We start from the raw sequence: 25,879 nt of genomic DNA, 5'->3' as shown, positions 1-25,879 counted from the left end.
GTCGGCAACTGTCTTTAACTAATATCGATATTGAAATTGCAAGTTAGGCCAATAAACTTAGGTTCAAAGACAAATTTCATAGCTACATTATCAATATAGTTCTTGGAGCTAACAGGCTTATATGAAATTTGGCTGAAATGTTGTTGGTGGAAGAAGAAAAAATATTCTTTCCTATACTAAAAACTGTGAGCAATTTTGAATCATCAACAAAGCATTAATTATGGTAAGTCTGATACAAAACTGAGAGGCTAAACTATTGAAATTCCATGTTACTAAGGAGATAAATGTAAATAACAGACTAGTTTCATATGAAACACTTATAGAAGCCTTCCTGAATACAGTTCTAATTTTTCTTTCTAAAAATCTTTGTGTTTTACATTTTAACATAGATCATTTTAACCCTTTCAGCAAAAAATAAAATAAAATAAATAAATAAAAAAGCATAGCAGCTGTGTGTTTGCTGTGTCATAGAATTTGCTGGCACCTACTGCCTTTTTACGCCTCTGAAGAATAATTATTCCAGGTGATTTTTTTGTCTTGCATCTCCAAAGCAACAGATCATTTTAATGTCAGAGAAAGAATTTTGACTTTTAAAAGATAAAACAAAAGTTGTGGGAAGACACTCAAATAGAAAATAGCTGGTTTTATATCAATTATGGAAAGAGGCATTGAGCTCCTAAATGGCAACTGTACTTCTGTGTCTGCCAATACCCTCTCTGCCAGAAATGAAGTATGTAAAGTACTAAATTTTAAATAAAATGAAGAATAGTTTTAACTTTGATGGCAAGTCAACATATCCTGCTACTATATCCTACCAGATCATCTAAGCTTAAAAAAATTATGTTCTTCATCCAATATTTAAAAAGAATCTTCAAAAAATAGACTGAAAACACTTCTTTGAATATTTCTTCAGTTAAGATTTTCAAACCAAAACAAATGACACTGCACACAATTCATCCCAAAGTATGCTGATCTTTACTAGTAACATTTGCAGAATTAAGACCATACACCTTTTGGCATGGTGGATGGAATCATTTCAATGGCAGAGCATTTCAACATGGGAGTTCTATATTCATCACGTCTAATGGTTAGTTCCCATATGTTTACGAGGTTCAAAGATTTTTTCAAATAATTTCAAGTACTTTTTAATCATTTAGAATTACCCAGTAACCTGGGCATTGTTGTTGTTGTTGTTCTTTCAAACAAAGGCAAAATTAGAGGACACAAAGCAAACCCCTTTTGTTCAAGAGCCCACATATTTGTTCATTGTTCCCATCGTTTAATAAAAGTGAAAGTGTTTAGGGCATACTGGCTATTGTGTTTTACAACATCTACAACATAGAAACTTTTAATTGGGGCAATTAATTGATATGGTGACACAACTAAACAATCAAGGCAGCATCTGGTACATGCACAACACTCAGCCTCCTACCTTGGGAGCTTTGGCGTGTCTCCCACATCTGGCATCTTTGACAAGGCTGAGATCCAGTAGCTCCGTCTCCTGGAAGGCAAAAACATGAAATCATTAAGCAACCACACAGATCTTTCCTCTTTGTTTTATGTTATTGACATCACTTAAAAAATTATCTTGAGACTTGACTGAAGACTTCTCTGCAGTTGGGATATTTCTTTCCTCTTACATCACTTCTCAATTGAATTAGAATGGAAACAAAAAGACAGCTAACTGCTAACTGCTCAGTTATACATTTTGAAAGCAAAAAGTGTGTGGTTATGTCCCCAGTCTATCCTAAAAGCCATTCCTAAATCATGATGAATCAGGTCTTCTTGTTCTTCCTGTTGAATATAATCCTGGGAGTCACTGAGCATAGGTGAGGGTTGAGGGTATGTCGGTAGAGAGAAGGATTAGGGAGGAAGACGGAGTGAGATGCTCCCATCGGCTCACACACATACCCAGCTTATCTGGCCAAGGCAGAGATACGAATCTGCCTCCCACAGCCACCAGCCTTTTGCACACATACCTCATGCCCTGATCTTTTCACTTAATCATTACCCATCATTGAACACCTGTAATACACAAGTTACTCTAGGGAATAAGGCGTACAAGATATGATTGCTTTCCTGGATGGACCTGTCATCAAATAGGAGTGTAAAGAAATGTGTATGTGTAAGACGGGGGGAATGTGTTAATGACAATTTTAAAGTCAACTACCATGACTGGGGGGCAGCAAAGACAACACGTTTTTTTTTCCTAGGAGCTCAGAGAAAAGTTTATGAGAAATCATTAAGCTTGGAAAAAAGAAGTAGGGAGGGGGTTCCTCCCAGTTGGAGGGGAACATATGAGCAAATGCCTAGATGAGAAAGGCCCAGAGGTTTTGGCTGAACCTTGAGGTATTTGTGGCCTTTAGACACTTAGAGACAGAGAACATTACAGGGAAAGGAGGTAGGGAGAAGGATAGAGAAGCATCCAGGAGTGAAGAACTGCAAAGGTGCAGGCACGGTGGTGTTGTAGAAGGATGGAAGCGGATTCACATGGGAGGACATCCAGTATTCCATTTGGCTAGAGCATAGAACATGTGACAAGAAGTCATGGGAGATGACACCAGAAAGGAATATGGGCCAAAGAATGGAAACCCTGAATGTCTGGTTAAGGCGACTGAGCCATGAGGTTTGTGACACACACAGGTTGCTGCATTAGACAGTGGACTCTACCACCAGCCAAGTAGGACTGTGGTACAGTGAGCAGTTGTCTTAAAGTGACTCCAGATGTCCTAACTATGATTCCTGGGCAATGAGCAAGTGGGATGGAGCATCGAGTCCCCTCCTCCCAGCAGGAGGCACTGTGTCCTAATTCAGTTGCCAATAGAACCTCTGGATAGGAGTGGCTCTAAAGTCTTAAAGGCCAAGCTCCCTAAGAACCAGCACCTTTTGTTCTTAGGTAGCTTCTTCAAACAGCTGCTGCCAGTTCCAAATGTCTGGTGCAAACTGATCTGATTATTTTTCTGCACCTAAAATTGCCTTGTAATAAGGGCCAAATAAAAGGTGAAGTCTCACCCCTTGAATGCAAACCCACACAGCAGGTCCAACAGAGCACCTGATACACCTCTCTGTGGGATGAAGGGTGGAAGGAAACAGTGAGTCTCTGCTCTTGCTCACTCTGACCCTGTAAGTTTCCTTTTCCCCATTTTAGAGGGTTCCTTAGCCCATTTCATGCTATGTCTGACCCTGTGGAAATCCTCTCAAACCCCTGGGGTGTGACAGGTGGCAACCCAGCAAGGAACTTGCAGGTCAGAGTGACTGATGCCACAGTTCCCTGAAGGCCATACCATCCACAGTATTGGAGGTTACCTTATGAGTGTTAGAAAACAATGGTCTCAACCATGTTCAATGCTTCACTTAGGACACAAATGCACATTATAGAACGCTCTCTGAAGAAACGGTAGAAAAACCAGACGTGGGTAAGTTAAGCACATGCCCAAGTTTCTTTATCTCTACAGCAATGACCACCAAAATATTTGCTGGAAGAGGAGAAACAGTAAGGGAACCAAGCTTGAAGAAGTTTAATCTAGAAGATGGGAAATAAGTGGAGATCTGAGAGATGAAAGACAAGAGACAAAATGAAGGTAAGTAATTGGAAGAAAGAGGAGAGAGATGGCAGTGGAGGAACTGACTGAAGGAAAGAGGGAAGTCATAAAACACGCTGCGGTTTCCACCTTTCCTACACTGAGACTTAGAAGTTTGGGCAAATTGATAGTGCATTCTGGAGAGGTTGGTTTGAGGGCTTTATCCAAGTGGAAATGCCAGTAATTAATTCACTGGAGCATTATTTATTGAATGCCTACAATGTATCAGGTATATGCCAGTACTGAGAAACTAGAACATACGAAGATAAGATCCCAGTTTCGATGAGCTCATACAAACAAGCCAAATACTATATGCTAAAGGAAATATTTCAAAGTGCCCTACAGACATGGGCTACAGAGAGCTATGGCATGATTTCAGCCAGTACACAAGGATGAGACAGAGTTTGCCAGCCTTATAACTATGTGATTGGGGTGGGAGGGTGGGTGTGGTTTCAGAGAGAGGAAGTTGCGGGTAGAAAATCACAGAAGCAGGAATTGTGTGCAGAAAACTACAACTTACTTAGGATATGTCACAGAGGTATATGGAGCATTAGCAACAATCACTTTGGGATTTAGTAGTCATTACATGGGTGTTCTCTTAATAATTATTTATAAAACACTAACATTTATGTTTGATGTAATTTTCCATATATATTGCATGATGTTTTACATCTATGTAGGATAAAAATCTCTCTTACACACACAGTATGTTTATCTAATTAACAGTAATCTTTTCTTTTCTTTTTTTTTTTTTTTTTTGAGAGACAGGGTGTCACTCCATCACCCAGGCTAAAGTGCAGTGGTGCAATCTCAACTCACTGCAACTTCCACCTCCTAGGTTCAAGTGATTCTCGTGCCTCAGCCCTCGAGGAGCTGAAATTACAGGCACGCACCACAATACTCAGCTAATTTTTGTGTTTTTAGTAGATACTGCATTTTGCTATGTTGGCCAGGCTGGTCTCGAACTCCAGACCTCAAGTGATCCACCCACCTTGGGCTCCCAAAGTGCTGGGATTGCAAGCATGAGCCGCCGTGCCCGGCCTGTAATATTTTCTATTTAAGGAAATTCCTCCCAATTGAAGAAACAATAGACTTAAACATAACTTGTTTGATTATATACACAAAGCCCAAATTGAATTAACAAACAACTAGATCTTAGCAGGCATCATTACATAGACTTTTGCATTACAGATAATGAACTCTGTATTCCACTTCCAGGATTCATTCCCCAAGCCATGGAAGGGTAGTTAACGCCAACTGTGTGCATGAAAACCACCGCAGGGCACTATCATCGAGGGTAATGTGGCGTGGGGAAGACCCAGGTGGAAAAGCTGTCCATGAACTCATTTGGCTAGAAAGCAATGATTAAAATAGTGCCTCCCACTTCTATTAACATGCCACAGGCACCCCTCTGGAGTTTAACTGCATCCCTTTCTCTCTGCCACTAAAAAGAAAATGAGGAACCCAATGCATGACCACAAAAGTGTTTCTTGCATCATTAAAACTTTTTCTAGGTTAATTTTCTTTTGACAATAGTTTTAACAACGCACTCTCATTACAATAAAGCAGTGAAATGGTCCCTTTCTGCCCTTCCTCAGTTCAAGAGTTTCTGTTTTCCAGCTTTGTGGAATTCATTCTTTCTTTACTCTTCTCTTTGAGAGAGAGACAGATTACAGGTATATATGCAGAAAACTTGGGTTTGAGTGAGGACCTTAAAATTAATTATTCATGTATTTAGTCAGTAACTTTACCACACTGCGCATCAATTTTGTCATCTATTAAATGGGTATGAGCATACCTTCCATATCAGTGGCTCTCCAACGGTAGCCTGCATTATAGTTGCCTGAAAGGCTTATTAAAATACAGATTTGTTCCATGTCACTTGTCAGAGTTTCTGGTTCCATGAGTCTGGGGCAGGCCTGAGAATCTGCATCTCAAATAAACCTACAGGTGATGCTGATGTTGCTGGTCCAATGACCACACTTTGAGAAGCACTAATGATATACTCACGTTGTTATAAGGCCTTTCATGTGAACATCATTGATAAAGCAATACAATACTTACGTTAATATGAAGAATCTATAACTATCATTTCTTTACGTCAGAAACTGTCAAACAAAAATATTACATTTACTGAATGTAAAAGTGTGCCTAGTGGGGAGATTTAGCTGAAGAAAAAACTATTGAATGACAAATGCCATCAACTGCTACTTTAATAATTTCTCTTTAGGATTAAATCATATTCTATCCAAGCAAATGTCCTAGGTGTTCAGAAACTCAAGCAACCATTGAAATTGTTTTATCACAGATGTTTTACTATAGAACATTTGCATTATACTTTATAACATTAGATATATCTTTAGAAAAGTGGAAGAAAGAAATTTAAATTTGCTCTCTCTAACCTTTAAGTCCATCCAACAATGAGAAAGGAATTAAGTGCCTAAAGTCACATAACCTACCTGAATCATTAAAGGAGGAATGCACTAAAAGAACCGTTTATTTCCAAGGCCATTAATGACACCCTGCAAACTTGGAGATCACACTCTCAGGACCTCAGATGCATTCACTGATGCATTGATGGATATGCCCTCTCTTTTTGTCAGTATGGATAAAAATGAATTAACAGCATGGATAGAAGTGAATTAACAGTAATATTACAATAATATTGTAACTGTCTATTGACATGGGGTTTCACCACTTGGTGTGAATCCCTCGACAAAAGACCTTGGACTTTTATCTCCATTTGTATAGTGTTTAACATGAAGTGCAGCACAGAGGCTGTGTACTTCATCCTGGTTTGTGAATGAATGACACCCTGCTGAAGATGTTAATTATCAAGCTCAGAAAGAAATACCGAATTTAAAACTCAACTCTTTCCAGAATCCCAGTTTCTGTGCATTGTCACTCAGTGTGGTAAAGTTACTAACTGAATACCTGAATAATTAATTTTAGGGTCTTCACTCAACCCCAAGTTTTCTGCATATATGCCCTGTGATCTCTCTCTCAAAGAAAGGAGTAAAGAAATAATGAATTCCACAAAGGCTGGAAAACTCTTAAACAAACTCTTAAACAAACTGAGGTCTTGGGTATTTAATCAAATACTAAAAACCCATTATTACTAATTAATGGGTTTTGGGTATTTAACAAAAATATTTTGAATGAGTGATGAGAAAACAGGCAAGCTAAGGGAAGACTAAATTGTCTTTGTTGTTTATTATTTAGCAGAGAGATTTCAATTCATCAGCCACAAACACACTGTGGTAGATGAGACATGAAATCTACCTCAAACTAAGGAGGAAATACAATTTAAAACTCAACTCTTTCCAGAATCCCAATGTCTGTGCATTGTTACTGAGTTCCGTTAGTCACCCAATATAATAATGTGCTTCAGGTTCATACTGTAGATAATCAGAGCAGCAATTATAGTCATAAACATTTCACAGAGAAGATATTAATGGCTGGGTGTGCGCATTGTGATTATGTATACCTCCACATACGTGTGTGGTATAGTCATTAAGTTGGTCTATTTTGATTTACCAAAAGTCGCATATATTAATATATTTTATTGACTGCCAAACCTCCTTAAAATGCACTTAAAAAATGATTTTAGAGTATTTTAATGAAGGGTTTTAATTTAACAAGAAGCAGATGGACTTAGACTCAATTATTTGTTCCTTAACTTTATTCTACTTCTGAGGGGGTGAAAAATCTGTGCAGTGTACCTCTCAAAGAAATCCCTGCACCATCTGCCACCTGGTCTCTCTTTTCTTTTGTTCCCTAGGCATGATTTTCATCTTTATTTCCACAACTTTCAATGGAGACCCACAGTACGAAACACCAATAGAAATGAGATGTACAGGTCATCAATAAGAACTAAGGCAGAGATGGGAGGGCGAGGCAGGCGGATCACAAGGTCAGGAGATCGAGACCACGGTGAAACCCCAGAGCGAGACTCCGTCTCAAAAAAAAAAAAAGAAAAAAAAAAAAAAAAAAAAAGAACTAAGGCAGAGAAAAGAGAAAGATGACACATCTGACTTTCTTTATTTAAACACACTTAGATTTAATATAGTGCAGATTTCATAGAAGTAGGAGGCAGAAAATGTAAGTTCTTCCCCCAAATTATCACTTGTTATCAATGTAGTATTAAACAAGTTGCTATAGGTGCTCATGCATGTCTTGTATCCTCATCTGTCAAACACAGGTGCAGATGCCAGTAATATCTCCCTCGTTCGGCTGCTGCTAAACCAACTGAAATATTAAACTAAGATCTCCACTTAGCAAGGAGGGAGTACCAAATATATAGAAATTCTTAGGCTTGCAAGATTTCCCATTCTAAGTGAAAGGGAAAAGATCCTAGCAGAAAAGTTAAAAGTTGTTAGGTAAAGCATCTAGAAGAAACACAAGGAATGCAAATAAACACAGAAAAAAAAAAAAAAAAAGATCTGAAAACCTGGGACGCTATAGCTATTTCAAAAAAACGTAAAACCTAAGTAATAGAGAAAACTTCTAGAGAAACTAATTTTCATTTTTATGTGTTATAGGTAAATGAAAAATAGGATCAACATTTGAAATGGGAAAAGCAATGAGGATGTTCATGTGTTAGAGGTTGTATTGTAACTGTCAATTGACATGGGGTTTCACCACTTGGTGTGAATCCCTCGACAAAAAGACCTTGGACTTTTATCCCCATTTGTATAGTGTTTGACATAAAGTTCAGCACAGAGGCTGTATTTCATCCTGGTTTGTGAATGAATGACACCCTGCTAAAGATGTTAGGTATTTCAGACTTTGGCCCTAACAGGAACACAATACGTAAAATACAAGTCAGACTCATCTTTACCCAGAAAACCAACAAGATGCTTTATTTTTGCAAGCAACCGAGGGACATTGAAAGTTCGTTAATACAGCAGTTGGAATTACCTTCCTTGCCCTCATGTTCTCATAAATATCATAGCATAAATGCGGGAAAAAGTAGGTGATCCAATGCCTGCGGATGTTATCGGTTCTATTCTTCAGTCTGTATGTTATCCCTGGCCCTACTTCCAAAGTCTTTGGCCCAATGTTATTGGCAAGTATATGAATGCAGCAGATAATGTGGAAGATAACTTTTCATTTTTAATTTATTTCCTTGCTTCCTTCATTGTTCCATTGCCTGTCCTAGGGAGATAAGGAATCCACCAACGTCTGGAGTTCATGCATTCTTCCAGGAGCCAAGGTCAGTATACAGGAAGATACTGAACCAAAAAAACCCAGACAATCTCTCTTAATGCACTTTTTAATCTAAAGAGTCTGCTCAGTACAAATAATATAAAACCTGAGAAATTACTGTGGATGAGATTAAAGGTTCCTACACTAAAGGTGGCAAAGTCAAATAACATCCTTAATAATAACAGCAATAATAATTACATCTATTTATAATAGAGAACCAACATGTCAAGAATTGTAAAACAAAATTTGTGTGCATTATCTCATTGGTCCTTGTAATAATACTGTCACATAAGTATCATATTTCTCTGTTTTGCAGATGAGAGAACTAATAGAGATAGCTATGACTACTATTGACTACTATTGGTCAACTGCACAATTTTCTCACAAAACTCTACATTTTTGCCTATCTTTGGTGGGCAGAACTCTGAAGATGGGCACCCTCATTCGGGTCTCCTGGTTTCCATGCCTTTGTGTAATCCCCTCCCTCTGAGTGTGAGAGGGACCTGCAATTTTCTTCTAACCAATACAATATGGCAAAGGTGCTGGGCTATCACTCCCACCATTATGTTATGGAATACAGCAAGAGCGAATGGATTTTGCAGGTGTCATTAAGGTTCCTAATCAGACGACATAAAGTTAGCCAAAAGAGAGATATCTTGGGTGGGCCTTTCAAAAGAGGGCTTAGAAGCGAGAGTACTTGAAGCAGCAGAGACAGTAATCTGCTGGCTGTGCTGTGTACTGACTATGGAAAAGAAGACCTCCAGGAGATAAGAGCATCAGTTCTACCACCACAAGGAACTGAATTCTGGCAACAACCTAAATGAGCTTGCAAGAGGAACTCGAGCTCCAGGTGAGAACACAGCCCAGGAGACAACTCGATTTCAGCCTTGGGAGATCCTAAGCTGGTGAGACCCTCACCCACTGAAACTGTGAGATAATAAATATTTGTTGTTTTAAGCCATTAAGTTGTGGTAGTTTGTTATGAAGCAATAGATAACTAATACACTAACCCCATTGTTTCCAAGTTCTAATGCACTTAATTAAAAAGGAATGTAAATGAATTTACATATCTTGGCACTCCACCTACCCTGCATAAAAATGACTGCAATGCTGTCACCATTACTGAATATGCCCAAACAGAAACAATTACTATAATAGAATCGCAGACTTTGGGAATGGAAAGAGAACACAGATGAGGAAACTAAGTCCCAGAGAAAATATGTTAATTGCCCAGGATCATTGACCCTATGTACATAATAGAAAAAATAATCCACATATCCCCAAACTTACTTTTTTCTAAAAATGTTTGATATTGATAAGGTAGCAGGAGTATTGTATAACATAAATGAAAGAAAACCACTTAAGTCTTTTTTCATGTATAAGAAAAAATATCATGATAAATAAATATAACATTAGCTTTCAGAGGCTGTGTCTGCACAAGGCAATGTGAAATATATCAGTAGATATGCAGTTAATTTATTCTTTGCAGATTGCCAGGTGAGATAGTTTGGCTGCTGGTTGTGCAAAAGCCAAATATTCTCATTCTTACTTCCTTCTTCAGCAACCTTAGAAATTCTTATACACTCATCTAAGAGTGTATAAGAAATATAAATGTATACTTATACATCTAAGAGTGTATAAGAACTATGAATCATTTCTAAAGTTGAAAGTTAAATTCAGCTAAACATAAAATTTTATGTATAGCACCAAGACTTTATTAAGACATAAAATGAATAAAACTTAATTGTAACAGTATTTATGGTATAGTTGCATGCATCTACGACTCTGACGGAAAAAACTGCCACACTTTCTTCCAGATTCTAGGAAACATTATATTAGGAGATGTATTTTAGTAATTTCTTTCAAATGATGAATGAAAAACAGGTGAGATTTAAGATGATAGTAAGTGCCTTCATTTTAACAAGATGTCAGCTTATTAGGTTGACATTAAAAAACTGAGAAAAAGTTTCATAATCACCATGGATAATCTATATATGTTCAAAGATGAATGATTTCAGAAATATATTGGCTCTTTATAGCAATGTGTTTTATTTTTCTAGTTCTTATATATTACCAGGCATCTCACCGAGGAATTCTCCACATCTTCATGGATGAAGAATGATGTTGCATTAGTTCAGAACTCAGAGTTTTAAAAAAATCGCAACTATGATGATAAAGATGGCGTCGTTACAATTTTCTATTACTGCCTGTGATAAGCTAAATTACTCATTTCGGACTAATCAGATTAACCAGAAACAGCATCCATCATTTTGCAAATAGTGTCATAAGTGCTAAAAACTATCTTCCTGAATATTTTGGGTGAGCATAGAATCTGATTTTCATAAAAGGTCTTTTGATAAGAAATATGGAAATGATATAGATTCATCAGGCAAACAAGCTGTTTCCACTTTAAAACTCCAGATGACATAAATGTAGCCAGATTTTCCCTTTGAATCATCTAAAATGTTATCTTTGGTTTACACCTATTTCACTGTGGCTGAACAGTCAGCCAAGCTTTTTTATCTGGCAGTGCAAACTACTCCCTCAATCTTACCTTAATATAATATTTGAACTCATCACTTATCTACTTATAGGAATTAAATGCCTTCATTTCTCCATACCAGTGGTTCTCCAAGTGTGGTCCTTTGACCTATGGCATCATCACTTGGGAACAAGTGAAAAATGCAAATTCTCTGGTCCAACCCTAGGCCTACTGAACTAGAACCTCTGGGATGGCCAAACAATCTGTGCTGGGTGATTCACCTCCCAGTGATTCAGATGCAATCTGAAGTTTGAGAATCTCTATCCTAGATATTAAATGAAGACAATGGCGGCCCACAGAGATGGCTAATTAGGTCTAGAATGGGTAGGGCATTCTGACACTCGGACAGGTTTCCTACATCCAGTTATAAAGTAGCTGCATCAGAATCCTAAGAGCAATGAGAAAACTGCTAATAAAACTGAGAAGTCTTCTTCAGACTACTATGCTTATCAATAGCTCTAATATCACTGTAGAATAAAGCAGCCATTTCCACATTGGGCCCTAGAGGCCAGACTGTCAAGGAGAGGTTCTAAAAATGCTTGGTTGAATTCCACATGTTTTGATGCAGTCCTGTGCATGATATATTTGGGAGCGCAAACCAACATATTTTGTTTTCTCTCTCATCACACAGTATGGCATATCTGGTGATTTCCATATTTTCTGAAGTATAGATAGATGGCATTTATCCTTGCTTTACCTTAGTAGCTGATTGGTTATATCCAACTGGATAGTCTCATTTTTGCCAGTTATTTATTCCAAAATATATCGCAATTTTTTCTGCCAAAGGTTTGCATTTTGATGACCTTTTTGTCTCATAAAACATTCTGAATATGTAATGAGTTAATCTGTTTTCCAAAATGAGATATTTTAGGTTGACACGTGTGTAATAATATGTCTTTTTTCCCTTGCCTTTCAAAGAAGATTTGCTTCTTAAGATTGCTTTTGGCTTTCTGGTAAGACAGACAGAATCCAACTGAATCTTTTCTGATGCTGATTTGTGGGGGTAGGGGCTAGATATGTCTAAAAGGGAACATCATGCTTAATGAATTCTCCTGAGAAGAACATTCACTGAGTCAATCAATAAATCAGCCCCAAGGTTTTGCCTAAGTGCCGTAAATTTTACCAAAAGCAAACTCTCCTTTTTATTCAACTGTTGATCCATCTCAACACTAATGTAAGTACACAAAATGAAGCTAGCTGTTCATATTAAGAACTATGAATGATTGAAAAAAATCAATCTAGAGCCATTTTCCAATTACTCAGGAAGTTTGCCTAAAGCTCCCGTGGGAACCTGTATTGATACTAACCTGGTTCCCTGCCAGGCTCCTTGACTGGCTAGACACCCATCCTCCAGTGTCTATCAGCTTTATTCCTAACAAGTGACACTTGAAGCCTTTGACTACTTTTGGCTTCTTGGAGTCACTTCACTCAGATGTGCAGAGAGCAGGAAGTGCCTGGGATGCTAGGTCTCCCCAGAGAGCTGATAGTTCATCCCTGACAGATGCAGGAGAAGCAACTCCAGGTGTCATTTGTGCTCTGGAGCTTTCAGTAGCTCAGGTTGACGCTGGCACTTCACCTGAAAGCTCACCCTTACTTAACTCTTCTCCATCCATGTCTTGCTTCCTCCACTCTCTTACTGATGTCTCCTGGAAGCAGCCTCCTTAATAAATCACCTGTATACAACCCCTTGCATCTTGGTCTGTTCAGAGAACAGGATCCAAATAGCTATCATTTGCAAATAATCAACTTATAAAATAATGTTAAACTTGAAATTTATTCTGAATCACATATTACTATTTTTAAACTCATATTTTTATATTAATCACTTTTTTGGCTTTAGATATATTTCTGTATGTGTTTGGAATGTTTAAAAAATTTCCTTGAAAATAGTTTTCATCATTATACCCACTAAATATGAGCATTCATCAAGACTAGGGGTTCTCAGTCACAATACACCACATTTATCTTATGTCATCTTAATCAGGTTTTAAAATATATTGGGTACTTCTGGGAAAACATATGCATAAATACCCTGTAATCTAACATGTAAATGGTTTTCCCAAAAGCTTTTTCTCATCATCATGTGAGAGACAGTGCCTGATTTTAAAAAAGAAATATTCCTTACTAAAAATAAATAAGTAAATCTATAAAAAACATCAGTTTACCTAATCTCCAAACCAGAGTTTATTTTTGTCATACCCATAGCTAAAAAGAAATATGTTTATATTCACTTTATTTTACTTTCTTCTTGGTAAAGGTTTATTATATTTTCTACCCCCTAGTCTGACTTTCCTTGCATTAAAATAAAATAAAAATCTATCCATAACAAAATATATAAAGCTCTACTCCAAAGTTGAATAAACATAATTCATTTTATCATTTCATCAAAACTTTACTTAAAAATGAATAAGGATAATTTTTAAAAAGATCTTATGTGAATAACATGTTTTGTAGGAATTTTCACAAACACTATTAATTTAGTATTACTACCTCTTTATGAACAGGGAGGGAGTAAGTAAAAAGCAATCACTGTCAGACCAAAAGTGGGATGGGGACAGATTTTAAAGACAATGATAGGAAGACTGGGAAATGAAATAATTACTGTTCTTGAGAGGAGATCCTATAGGAAGAGGGAAAAGAAAAATAACTTAATCATTAAGGGATCAAACTAGATATTTACTGCAAGGCTAAAATTCAAGGATAAAGCAGGCATCTACATAAAGGTTACCCAGCAGAAATCTTGGGATAACTCAGGGATGGCACAGATTTAGAAGAAAGAATATAGCTAATATGGAAATGAGGGAATTTTTATGACCTTTCTGTAAGTTAATTAAACACTGAAATGTTTTAAAGAGGGAGTGTAGGAATTTAAGTTATTAGAGTAAAATGTGGACAGATTTGGAAAGTGGGCAGTGGATTAGTTGCTGTCAAGAGGAAGTTTAAATATATACTCTTGTTGGAATTCTGTAGCTTCTGAACAGAGAGCTAGAGAGTAATATGCCTATATGCTTCCCATCTGCACTCCGTAACAATGAGGAAGGAAACAATATTGTGTAAAAACTCTTCAACAAGGCCTTATGTTTACTACTATTGCTGCTTCAGAACAGTAGGTTGAAACAAAATAAAGACAGACAACTAACAGACGACATCTGTCTTCTTCCAACACATCCTTGACTTGACCTTCACGAGAAACAAGTTAATTCTTAAATTTACTCCCTTCATTAAAAAGGCCGAAGGTGGAAGCACAGTGCAGTTTATTGCAATAAATTTGTGAGAATCATAGAATCTTTAAAAATGTTAAAGGATGAGAAATAGGAAATGAGTAGATAAGAAGGGACAGCATTAAAGCAAGAGAATGTTAGTGCAAGTGGCAGAGAATCCAAACATATTGCATACAATTGCACCCTGAAGACAAAGTATATGCATGAAACAGGTTATTGGGATAATGCAAAAAATAAAAGCAAAAACATTTAAGAGGGACTTTTTCCTATTATGCTCTATATTTTTCTGTTATATATCAAAAAATATTTCTAAAGAGAAAGGAAGGAAGGAACAAAGGGAGAGAAGGAGGAAGGAAGCAAGATGGGGCAGGGCAGGACAGGCCAGGTGTGGTGGTTCACTCATGCCTATAACCCCAGCACTCGGGGAGGCCAAGGCAGGCGGATCACCTGAGGTCAGGAGTTCAAGACTAGCCTGGCCAACATGGTGAAACCCCATCTGTACAAAAAAACAAAAATAATTAGCCGGGCATTTTGGAGGGTGCCTATAATCCCAGCTACTTGGGAGGCTGAGGCGGAAGAATCGCTTGAACCCGGGAGGCAGAGGTTGCAATGAGCCGAGATGGTGCCATTGCACTCCAGAGTGAGACTCCATCCAAAAACAAAAAAGATGGGGCAGGACAAACCACAGGCCGTGCCACCAGGGTAGCTCTGCAAGCTTAGGGCCCCGGAGTACAAGGAAAGCAGGTATGCTAGGGTCAACCCAAAGGCTTGCTGTTCTTGGGCAAAAGTCAGGGCAAGAAGGAGAAATATCCATCAAGATGGAGAAATAACAGTGTAAACTGGGAAAGGGACAAGAGGCAGCAGGCTGGCAGGGCCACCTCCCTGGCAGGCCTATCATGAAGGCTTGCTGTTTGATGATGAGGACAGTTGTGAACATTGTCCCCTAAAAACTCACTCTGAAGGTGCTCAGAGGTGCACTTGACCTTGAGTTTCTGCACATGCTTAGGCATGAACTTCACCTTGTCAAGGCAGAAGAACACTCCAAGAACAGAGAAGCCATAGAATGCTGCCAGAAAGAAAACCACAAAAGAAAACAGTCCTTGGATGACTTTTCTGAAATATTACATTGGGCGATGAACTAAGAAACATTTGACAGTGCAAGTGTTCTCAAATAAAATTGCCATCAGCAGAATGCAGGGCAGAATTTCTTTGAATCCTTTTCTTCCTTCAAATCCAGACATTCTCTTTTTTTCTTTCTTTCTTTTTTTTCCTTTTTTATTTTATAAAGACAAGGTCTCACTATGTTGCTCAGGCTGATCTTGAACTCCTGGGCTCAAGGGATCCTCCTACCTCGGCCCCCCAAAGTGTTGGGATGACAGGTATAAGCCACCACACCCAGCCAACATTCTTATTTTTATGCCTCCTTTGTAAATATAGTGGAGAAAAAAATAATCACTGTATTAGGATTTTTCACCAAGGGCAAGATATGAAATAGTCATTAGCTTCTTTAGTTGCTTGAATATTACCTCCCTTGTCTGTGAGGTATCTTTTTGCTTAAGATCATTTCCTCAAAGAAACACATTATTGATTAATATCTTTGTTCACCTTTTGAAGTTGGGTCCTATAGCTGATTCCAGGTAGCCCCAGATTTCCAAAAAAGAACCCACTGTGACCTTTATTCATTCATTCCATAATTTGTAATGTTATGATAAAACACTTTATCCTCTGGAGTTTAGAAAAACTGAATTTCATTATCTTTTTTGAAGCTTAAATATTGACCAGGGTCACTATTCCTGGGTGTATATTTTTTCTAAATAAATAACTCATAAATCCTTAACATAGGATTTGAGCACCCAAGAAGATAGATCACTTTTTCATTATTGCACAATATATTTCTTCTTGCTCAGATGAAAGTAAAACCTAAAAATAAATCTTCCTCCAAATTACTTCCTCTGTATTAAGAAAGTAAATATCCAGAAAATTTTTTTGAAAATCCACTTAGCTCAGGCCCTGAACTCATATTTAATGCTTTTCCTTAAAGTCTTCCATAATTTTCATATTTTCCTTAATATCTTTGCAATGTATTCTCTGTATACCCTTAGCCTAACCAATGCCATCCCCCTAATGACTCATATGTCTCCTTATAGGCCCTATCACAAAAACCTACTGTGTTTCACAACCTAGCTTATTTGGGTTTTCAATTTCAAGTCAGATAAATCACATTTGCTCTATGTGGGTCAGTCAAAATTAAGTACAGAAGACTCTACGTACCAATATTGGTGCTATTCTGCCGTATGATTATGGAATTAAATTAACCTGAGCCTTAAGCACTGTATGTCTTTCGGCATTATTTTTTTTTAAACATAAAAGCTGGGACACATCAAGTAGTCCAACCTCAGAGAAACTGCGTAGATGTGATATCTTCCTCCTTACCTTCTTTGGCATTGTTTTATATAAAAATCAGTGGTTTTCAAAGTATGGTCCCTGGACCAGCAGCATCACATCATCTGGTTACTTGTTAGAAACACAAATCCCTGGCCCACATCCCAGACTTTCTGAACTGAAAACTCCAGGGGTTGGGACCAAGGAATCTGTGTTATAACAAATACTACAGGTGATTCTGATACACTTTTAAGTTTGAGAACCACTGGGATGCACACTTAGAGATTGGTAACATTTATCTTGTGGATATACCAGGGTTTCTTCTTATAAGTCCCTTACTTATAAACACTCAGGTTTACTTTAAAGCATGCAGAAGAAGCATGTTATCCTATTTAAATAATTGATGTTTATGATGATCAGATGTTATTTTTGAACAAAGTATATAACTAAAAGTTGTTACACTGGAAAAAAGAGAGAGAATATCAGCACAAATACAAAGAAAAAAATTCTAGACACTGTGGAGTCTCACTTTATACCATATCTATTCTGCAAGTCTATTTTTAAAGTAAAGAAGAAAAATACAGTACGATGAGATTTTGTTACACTAAAAATCAAGACTCTAGTGATTTCTTTAATAATACTTTAATCCTTATAAGCATTCCTGAATGCTTTATAAATACTTTTTGTTGGAATTATTATTAAACCATTTAAGGTGCATAGAAAACTGAGGGTTAAATGCCCCCATTATACTTGGTGATTACTGCAGGAGTCCTTACTATAATGGTGCTACTCTTCTCCCCATACAGGTGAGTGGGTTTGCACAGTTTAGCATTACTGGGCTTGCACAGAGCTTAAGGCAGAGGTTGTTCATTCACCACCAAACTTTGCACTTTGCCTTATACAGTTCAAAGAATTACAGGGAAATTGCTGCCTGAATACAGTCACATTTCACATCACCCTTTGCTTGCATTTAAGGAGGGTCATATGACTAGTTCTCACAAATGGAATGCGAATGGAAGAGATGAGGGTCATTTCAGGTATTTTTCTTTCCCCTGTGTCCTTTTTACAGAGGACAGAGAGACCCTACGGGATATTGGAGCTGTTAGATTGGACACAGACTAAGTCCCCAAATCATCAGGTAGAAGAAAATCACCTTTATATCAAAAACACCCACACTAAGCTTCTAAGTAAATGAGGAATACTTTTTAGTGTGTTAAGCCATTGAAACGCTGGCATTTATTTTTTATTGTACCTATACTGTGTACTTTTAAATGTATAAATGTACTATGCATTTATAAAAATCTATAGAATTTTGAAGCACAAAAATAAACTTTAATATATTCAAATATTAGAAAATTATTTAGAACGTCAAGAGAATCCCAGGATGGAAAGCAGATTGTGACAAATAATATCTATTTTATAAATATATAAAATAACCTTACTGAAGGCAACAAGGGAGAAAGTTGCTGACTGAACTAACTGGAAATGAATGGAATCTGTGAAACTAAAAGCAAAAAGAATGGCTGTTAACAACAAAAAGGTTTCTTACTGTTGGAGCAGGTAGTTACAGAGCAAAGAAAGGGGGCTAGAATGATCCATGTAGACATAGGCTAGAATTGTGACATCAGTGTGAACTCATTTTTAGCTTAATATACGTACAGATGGATGAATATAGAAAGTTATACATATGTGTGTATATACATGGGTTTGTATGCTCACCTATATTTCCAAACTGGGTTCTTGAAAAGGACCTAGAAACAATAACACTTCTGTATCAATGAGCATAACCAGCCCCCTGAACTTGGTTTCTAATGCCATTCTTCAATAAAAGAAACTAGGGCTCTTGGAGAAATGGCTGATTCTAGAGCTGGAGAATGGAATTTACAAGATGAGGCTGCAGCATCTAACAATGCCTGGAAGCAAGAAAGTTTGTCAATGGGAACATATGGAGTCAACTAAAAGACCTCTCATTGGTCAAAGCTGGAACAATTTAAGCAACAAAATAAAGATGTGTTATTAGATTGTAAACTCAAAGTATAAAATAAGTATCCATAGGCCACATAATTAGAAATCAGTCATTGAATGAATAAATAATTGGGAAGAATATACAATTCTCCCATATAGGATACCAAATATTTTTTGTAGATAATATCCCCTCAAGGAGGCGGAGCATTACTGCCTTCTCTTAAGTGTGGGATTAACATAGCAACTTCCTTCAAAAAAAAAAGCACAATATGGAAAGAGGGATAAAGAGTAACTCTGTGGTGCAGAAACTGACAAACACTGCCTCAGTCAGCGGACCAAGGATAATCTCATCAGTATTAAGTCATGTTGATAGTAGGTACCTTTGACATGATGTGATAAAAATGACATTTTACCTCTGTGGTCTTTCTCCTGAAACCCACAATTTCAGCCTAATCTTGAGAAAAGCATCCTGTACCCATATTAAGGGCTATTCTAGGAAATGCCTGACTGGTACTCCTCAAAACTGTTGAGGTCATCAAAAGCAAGAAAAGCCAAAGAGACACCCTAAGATGACAGGAGGACTCAATGCAGTATGGTGTCATGGATGGGCTCTTGGCACAGGAAAAGGACAGTAGGTCAAAACTAAGGAATATAAATGAAGTATGGGCCTTAGTTAATATTAAAGTATCAATATTGGTATATTAGTTATATCAAATGTATCATACTAATGTAAGATATTAACCATAGGGAGAACTGCCCGTGACATACATGGAAATTCTCTGTACAAAGTTTCTGTAAATCTAAAATTATTCTAGAATAAAAGGCTATTAAAAAAAGAAAAGACCAAAACTAAACACATAATCATGGTGGCCAGGGGCTGGAAGTGAAGGTTGGAGAATGGAGAGTTATTGCTTAATGTGTACAGAATTTCTATTTGAGAAGATGTAAAAGGTTCCTGAGATTTATGGTGGTGATGGTTACACAACAAAGTGAATGTACCTAATGTCACTGAGTTGTACACTTAAAAATGATTAAAATGGTAATTTGTATCATGTATATTTTATCAAATAAGACATACTGTTGCTGTGCATCCTTGCCAACACTTGGTATCCTCAATTTTTAAAATTTTAGCTATCTTGATAGTGTGTAGTGTATTTCATTGGGGTTTTAAATTGCATTTCTTTTATGACAAATGATGTTGAGCATCTTTTCATATGTATATTTGCTATGTTTGTATGTCTTCTTTGATGAGATATCTGTTCATAGGTTTTGCCAAATTTTAATTTACATTATTTATTTTCTTCTTGTCAGGTTTTAAGGGTTCTCTGTATATTTAGAATACTATTCTTTTATCACAATGTGATTTCCAAATACTTTCTCCCACTCTATGTCTTTTCCTTTCGTTCTTTTAATACTGTCTTCTGCATAGCAAAAGTTTTAAATTTAAGCAAAGTGTATTTTATCAAAATTTTCTTTCATGGATTATGCTTTTGCTGTTGTATCTAAAAACTCATTCACAAATCCAAGATTGTACAAAATTTATCCTATTTTTCTACTAGAAGTTTAATTGGTTTGCATTTTACATATATGTCTATGACTCATTTTGAATTAATTATTTCTTTGTAAAGTATGAACTCTAAGTTCATATTTTTGCATATGGACACCCAATTGCTCCAGCACTATTTGTTGAAAAGACTATCCTTTCTTTACTGAATTATTCTTGCACCTTTGTAAAAAAGTCAGTTTACTATACTTACCTGGGTCTATTTGGGGGCTTGCTGTTATTTTCCATTGATCTATGTATCTAACTTGCCAACACCATGCTTTCTTGATTATTGTCGCTTTATAATAAGTATTAAATCACGTGAGTTCTCTAACTTTGTTCTTCCATTTTAGTATTGTATTGGCTAATCTCAGTTCTTTGCATTACCATATAAATTTTACAACAATTATATCAACATATAAAAAAAGTTTGCTGGGATTGTGATTGGGATTACATTGAATCTGTAGTTCAACTGGAAAAAAATTAGCACCTTTACAATATTAAATCTTTCCATCCATGAACATGAAATATCACCCAATCTCATTCGACTTTCTTTGACTTATTTTATCAGAGTTTTGTAGTATTTCACATACAGTTCCTTGATATATTTTGTCAAATTTACCCCTTAATAGTAATTTCTAAAATTTCAAGTTCTATATTTTTATACTGTTGGTGGTAGTGTAAATTATATCAACCATTGTGGAAGACAGTGTGGTGATTCCTCAAAGATCTAAAGGCAGAAATACCATTTGACTCAGCAATCCCATTACTGGGCACACACCCAAAGGAATATAAATCATTCTGTTACAAAGATACATGCACACATATATTCACTGCAGCACTATTTACAATGGCAAAGAAATTGAATCAACCCAAATGCCCATCAATGATAGGCTGGATGAAGAAAATGTGGCACATATACACAATGTAATACTATGCAGCCATAAAAAGGAACAAGATCATGTCCTTTACAGGGACATGGATGGGGATGGAGCCATTATCCTCAGTAAACTAACCCGGGAACAGAAAACTGAACACCACATGTTCTCTCTTATAAGTGGGAGCTGAATGATGAGAACACATGGACACATTGTGGGGCAAACACCACACACTGGGGCCTATCCATGGTGGGGTCAAGGGGAGGGACAGCATCAGAAAGAATAGCTAATGGATGCTTGGCTTAATACCTAGGTGATGGATTGATCTGTGCAGCAAACCACCATAGCACACAATTACCTATGTCACAAACCTGCACATCCAGTCCATGCACCCCAGCTAAAATAAAAGTTGAAGGGAAAAAAATTTCAAGTTTCAATTGTTCATTTCTGGAACACAGAAAAACAATAGACTTTTGTACATCGATCTTGCATCTTGATTTACTCACTTACTTGTTCTAGAAAGTTTTTTTAAACAGACTCTTTGGTGTCCCTGTATAGAAAATTATGCTATCTGCAAATAAAGACAGCTTTCTTTCTTTCTTTCTTTTTTCATTTGGGTCTTTTTTAATGTACTGGTTCTCTTTCTCTTCAACTGGACCATGTTCAATACTTTTTCCACAGACCATTCCGACCCCTCCATGTCTCCTTCTCAGAGTATTGATCTTCTACCTAGTCTTATAAGACCTGCTTGTCACATTACTCTATCTTACTCAGCTCCTCTGTAACAACCACCATTCTTACTCCACTATTTTAAATGCCCTAATTTTTCAGTCTTGACTAGCAATGATGCCAGCAAAAATAAACAAACAAAAAATCAAAACAAAACAAAGTGTTTTTGCTTAAGCAAAGTGCTTTGCTTATGTCCTCTGCAGACACAATTACTACACTGCAATTATTCAGACAGCTCCTTTGATCACGAAACTGCCAGTGGAAGACAAACTGTAAGGATTCTTCATAGAAGAAATTCAGACACTAATTGCACAGTTTTCCTGAAAACACTACCTGCGGAACAGTGAGGTCTATCATGGTCACTTATACATTTCATTAAGACCATATAAAATACATGAATGCTAGCAAAAGACCTTTATACTGAATTGTGACTGTAAATATGTCATATTAAGATATCAACTTAAAACTCTTTCATTTTACTGACAATATATTCATTGTGTCCTATTTCCTCTTCTTGTCACGTGTCTAATCTTTCCTTTGAATCTTCACAACCAGGTTCTCTGCCCAAACTCCCATCTCTTTCAGTTGTTTCCTCTGAATTCCCAAGGATTTTATTTTCTGTCCACCACTGGTTCTATTGAACTATTACACAATGGGGTTTTTTATATTTTTTTGTTATATGTATATGTGTGTAGGACACAGGTGTATGTATGTAGATATGTATATGTTTATGTGTGTGTGTATATATATGTATATATATGTATGTGTTTTTTTACATGTGTTATTTCTTCATTTCGAAGAAAGCCACTTGAGGGCCAAAATTCCATTTTATACTTCTTTGCAATCTGTATTCAATCAATTATGTTTGATTGATTTTGATTCTGTTTTTAAGCAAAGACATTGCTCTAGTTTCAGTATGAACTGGGGAAATAAAACCAACTGCTAAATATGAGTTAAGTATCTTTACTTATAATCATAGTGAATGTGTATGAGTTAAGTTTAAGCTCAGCTATAAGTTTCTAAAAAGGCCAAAATAGCAGCGACTTACACAGGATAGAGACTTACTTCTTTCACATGAAAGAAGCCTGGAGGTAGGAAACCAGGCCACTAGGGCTGCATTACAGAGTTGTTTGAATCTCAGCTTTTTCTCTCTGACAACCTCTCAATCTCGGGTATGCAGCATCTCCCTCATGGTAGAGATGGCTACTCCAACACAATTCATATTGGCTACATTTTCAGCCTGCAGCAAAGAGGGAAGGAAGAAGCAGTCCATGTCCCTACCTTTAAGAAAAGATCCCCAAATTCTCACAGGTTTTTGTTGATACCTCTTGGCCAGAATTTAGCTCAGAGGCACATCTAGCTGCAAGGGATGCTGGGAAGTATAAGGGGAGAAGAGACAATAAGGTCAATTACTCACAAAGTCCCTCTATCTAGAGGAAGTACCTTCCTTCATGCATGTTTGTATCAGCAAAATTTGCATGTTCTGTAGTAATCAGGCAAGCGTTTGCTGAAAGACAGTGGAGTCACTGATTAAATAATTCTCCTTCTTTCTGGAATTGTCCTATGACTTGCTTCCTAGACTTTTCCAGAAGGTCATCTTTGCAGTCATGGCTACAAACACCTCTTCCCCAACAGAAACTTGCAGTGTTCACAACCACATCTTTCCCCACAATACTCCCAGTCTTTTTCTCCAGTTACATGATTTACCATCTTACTACTTGGCTTCTTAAGAAGTCAGTCTCTTTTTGTCTTCTAACCACTTGAAGCTAGAGCAATCCTGAGATTTCATAGATATTTCCTCATAGAATTCAATAAAAAAATTAACTTAAAAAATTCATCATCTTTATCTTTCCTCTTATCTTTAAGGCCTAAGTCCATTCATTGGTTGTTATACTAACATTATAAACAGCCCTAAAAGAAACAATGAGTATAGCAATATTTTCATGGACAACACCACCTATATTTTTTGACACTTCCAATTCCCCTAATAAGGCTATATTCTCAACTTACCAGCAAATAAATTAAGTATATCTATCTTACTTACTAGATCACCCCACTAATGGAAATTTCCATTACAATGGATCCAAGGAAATACAAAAGAAAGGCACACATGAAATTTATTTTTTAGACACATCACTTAGTTCTAATTGGAGTCTTCGTTCTTTCCTTCTTCTGCCTTCTGGTTTGGTTTCAGATCTGCTTATCAGAGTTCATGTTCTTGATTACTTTATTAGTTAGCTAGCACTGTCAGAATAAGGCACCTACCTTTGTAAAGCTCCTTTACAACAAAATATGAAATAGACATTTCAAGACAATGGACTGCATATTTTTGCACTATAAACTCTAGAACTTTAATTATACAAAGTGCTTGCTATGACATTATTGTATTTTATTCCATAAATAGCACAATACAGAGGTAATTCCCAAGGTAAGCCACATTTTGTTTCTCTCAATCAGCATATTCTTAATTCTTTTCTGTTTATAGCTTTACACAGGAACCCTCTGGATCTGCTTTGCTGCTTAACATCAAAGCTAAGGCTATCCTGGGAGCATGGGCTATTTATTTCCATAGTTTCTATATTTAGCACTTGGCTTTGTTTGCAGTCATTTCTTCTCCACTCCATAAATGCTTTAAAATCCCAATTTCTCTAGAAAGCCTGTATCCTCATTCTATCTGTCTAGCCAGCTAGCTTTCCACCGAGTTATGCATTTACTTCTTGAGTTATCTTTTAGATGATTCCCGTTTTTTTCCTCTTTGATTTCCTGCTGGAGAGGAAGGAAATTGCCTTTTGGAACTCAAGAAGCCTTCCAGAGACATAACTCCTACTATTTGCTGCTCTCTTTGGGATTCCAAAAGCAACTGTTGAATGCAATCTGAGCTCTTGGGACAGGCAGAGGCTTTTCACTCAAAAAGTCAGTGGATTTATTTAATGGCTCATTTAAAAAGTGAACATTACTTTTCTTGCAAGGCAGGTTAAGAGTCCTCGAACAGAATTTTGCTTGTCACTGCCTTGATTAATGTAACAACAAAATACAAGATTAAGGCAGTGTGTATTTAACAGTTTAAATTATAACTCATGATTACTTTGAGAAAAGGTACAATGTGAGCTGTGTAGACTGAAAAAAAAAATAGAATGTTAGGAAACGGTATAAATTATCTTTATTAAGCTAGGGGCCTTGCTTTGGTGCAAAGCTCCTGCATTTAATTCTCATGACCGTTCAAGAACAAGGTCAACATAACATTCTTAAAATGTCAAAAATCATAGTTTTTAAATTACTCAAGTCTTGAAAACCAGGTTTGCTTAATTTTCTTTATTGCATGTAGGCCTTTCATCATGGGTAAATACAAAGGATTGAGTTGTACAGGGAGGCAAAAACAGAGGGAGAGAAAACACAGAAGGGTGAAATTTGCTAGCAGGAAAAGGTTGAAATCAGTTTAGTCAGTTTTGCAGTTTGGGGTGACAATCTAAATACTTTTACTATCTTCACCTTTATAATGTCTGGCAATTATATTCAGTAAGTTATTTTCTTTTTAAAAACACAACAGAAGTCTGGGATGCTATAAAATGTCTCTTATAATTTCGTATCTTGTCAAGACCTAACATAAAACACAAATATCCTTGACCTCTTTATTTTATGTGAGGACCACACCAAACCTCACTGGACCCTTCAAAACAGAAACCATGGCATCTTCTCTCTTCTGCCAGTTTAAATGCTTGAAGAGGATGTCATTTTCTAAAAACTGGCCAAAATTGGGTGGAGAGGAAAGAGTGATATCATTAAAAGAATGTAGTTTTCATTTTGCAGATGCCTCTACTCTTCTTTGTGCC

The 25,879-nt window shown here is 36.8% G+C and overlaps 1 protein-coding gene across 2 annotated transcripts in view; it reads right to left on the bottom strand.

The window, feature by feature from the left end:
* Nucleotides 1-25,879, bottom strand: part of LOC105481533 (phospholipase C beta 1) — a 748,575-nt gene that overhangs the window by 509,370 nt on the left and 213,326 nt on the right. For both annotated transcript variants that reach the window (XM_011741183.3, XM_011741182.3), the window contains exon 3: nucleotides 1,433-1,501. In XM_011741183.3, coding sequence (XP_011739485.1) covers nucleotides 1,433-1,501 — 69 coding nt within the window. The remainder of the gene's footprint in view (nucleotides 1-1,432; nucleotides 1,502-25,879) is intronic.

Source organism: Macaca nemestrina, chromosome 15, assembly GCF_043159975.1.
Source record: "Macaca nemestrina isolate mMacNem1 chromosome 15, mMacNem.hap1, whole genome shotgun sequence".
Classification (NCBI taxonomy): Eukaryota; Metazoa; Chordata; class Mammalia; order Primates; family Cercopithecidae; genus Macaca; species Macaca nemestrina.
This window is presented reverse-complemented; position numbering and strand designations above follow the sequence as displayed.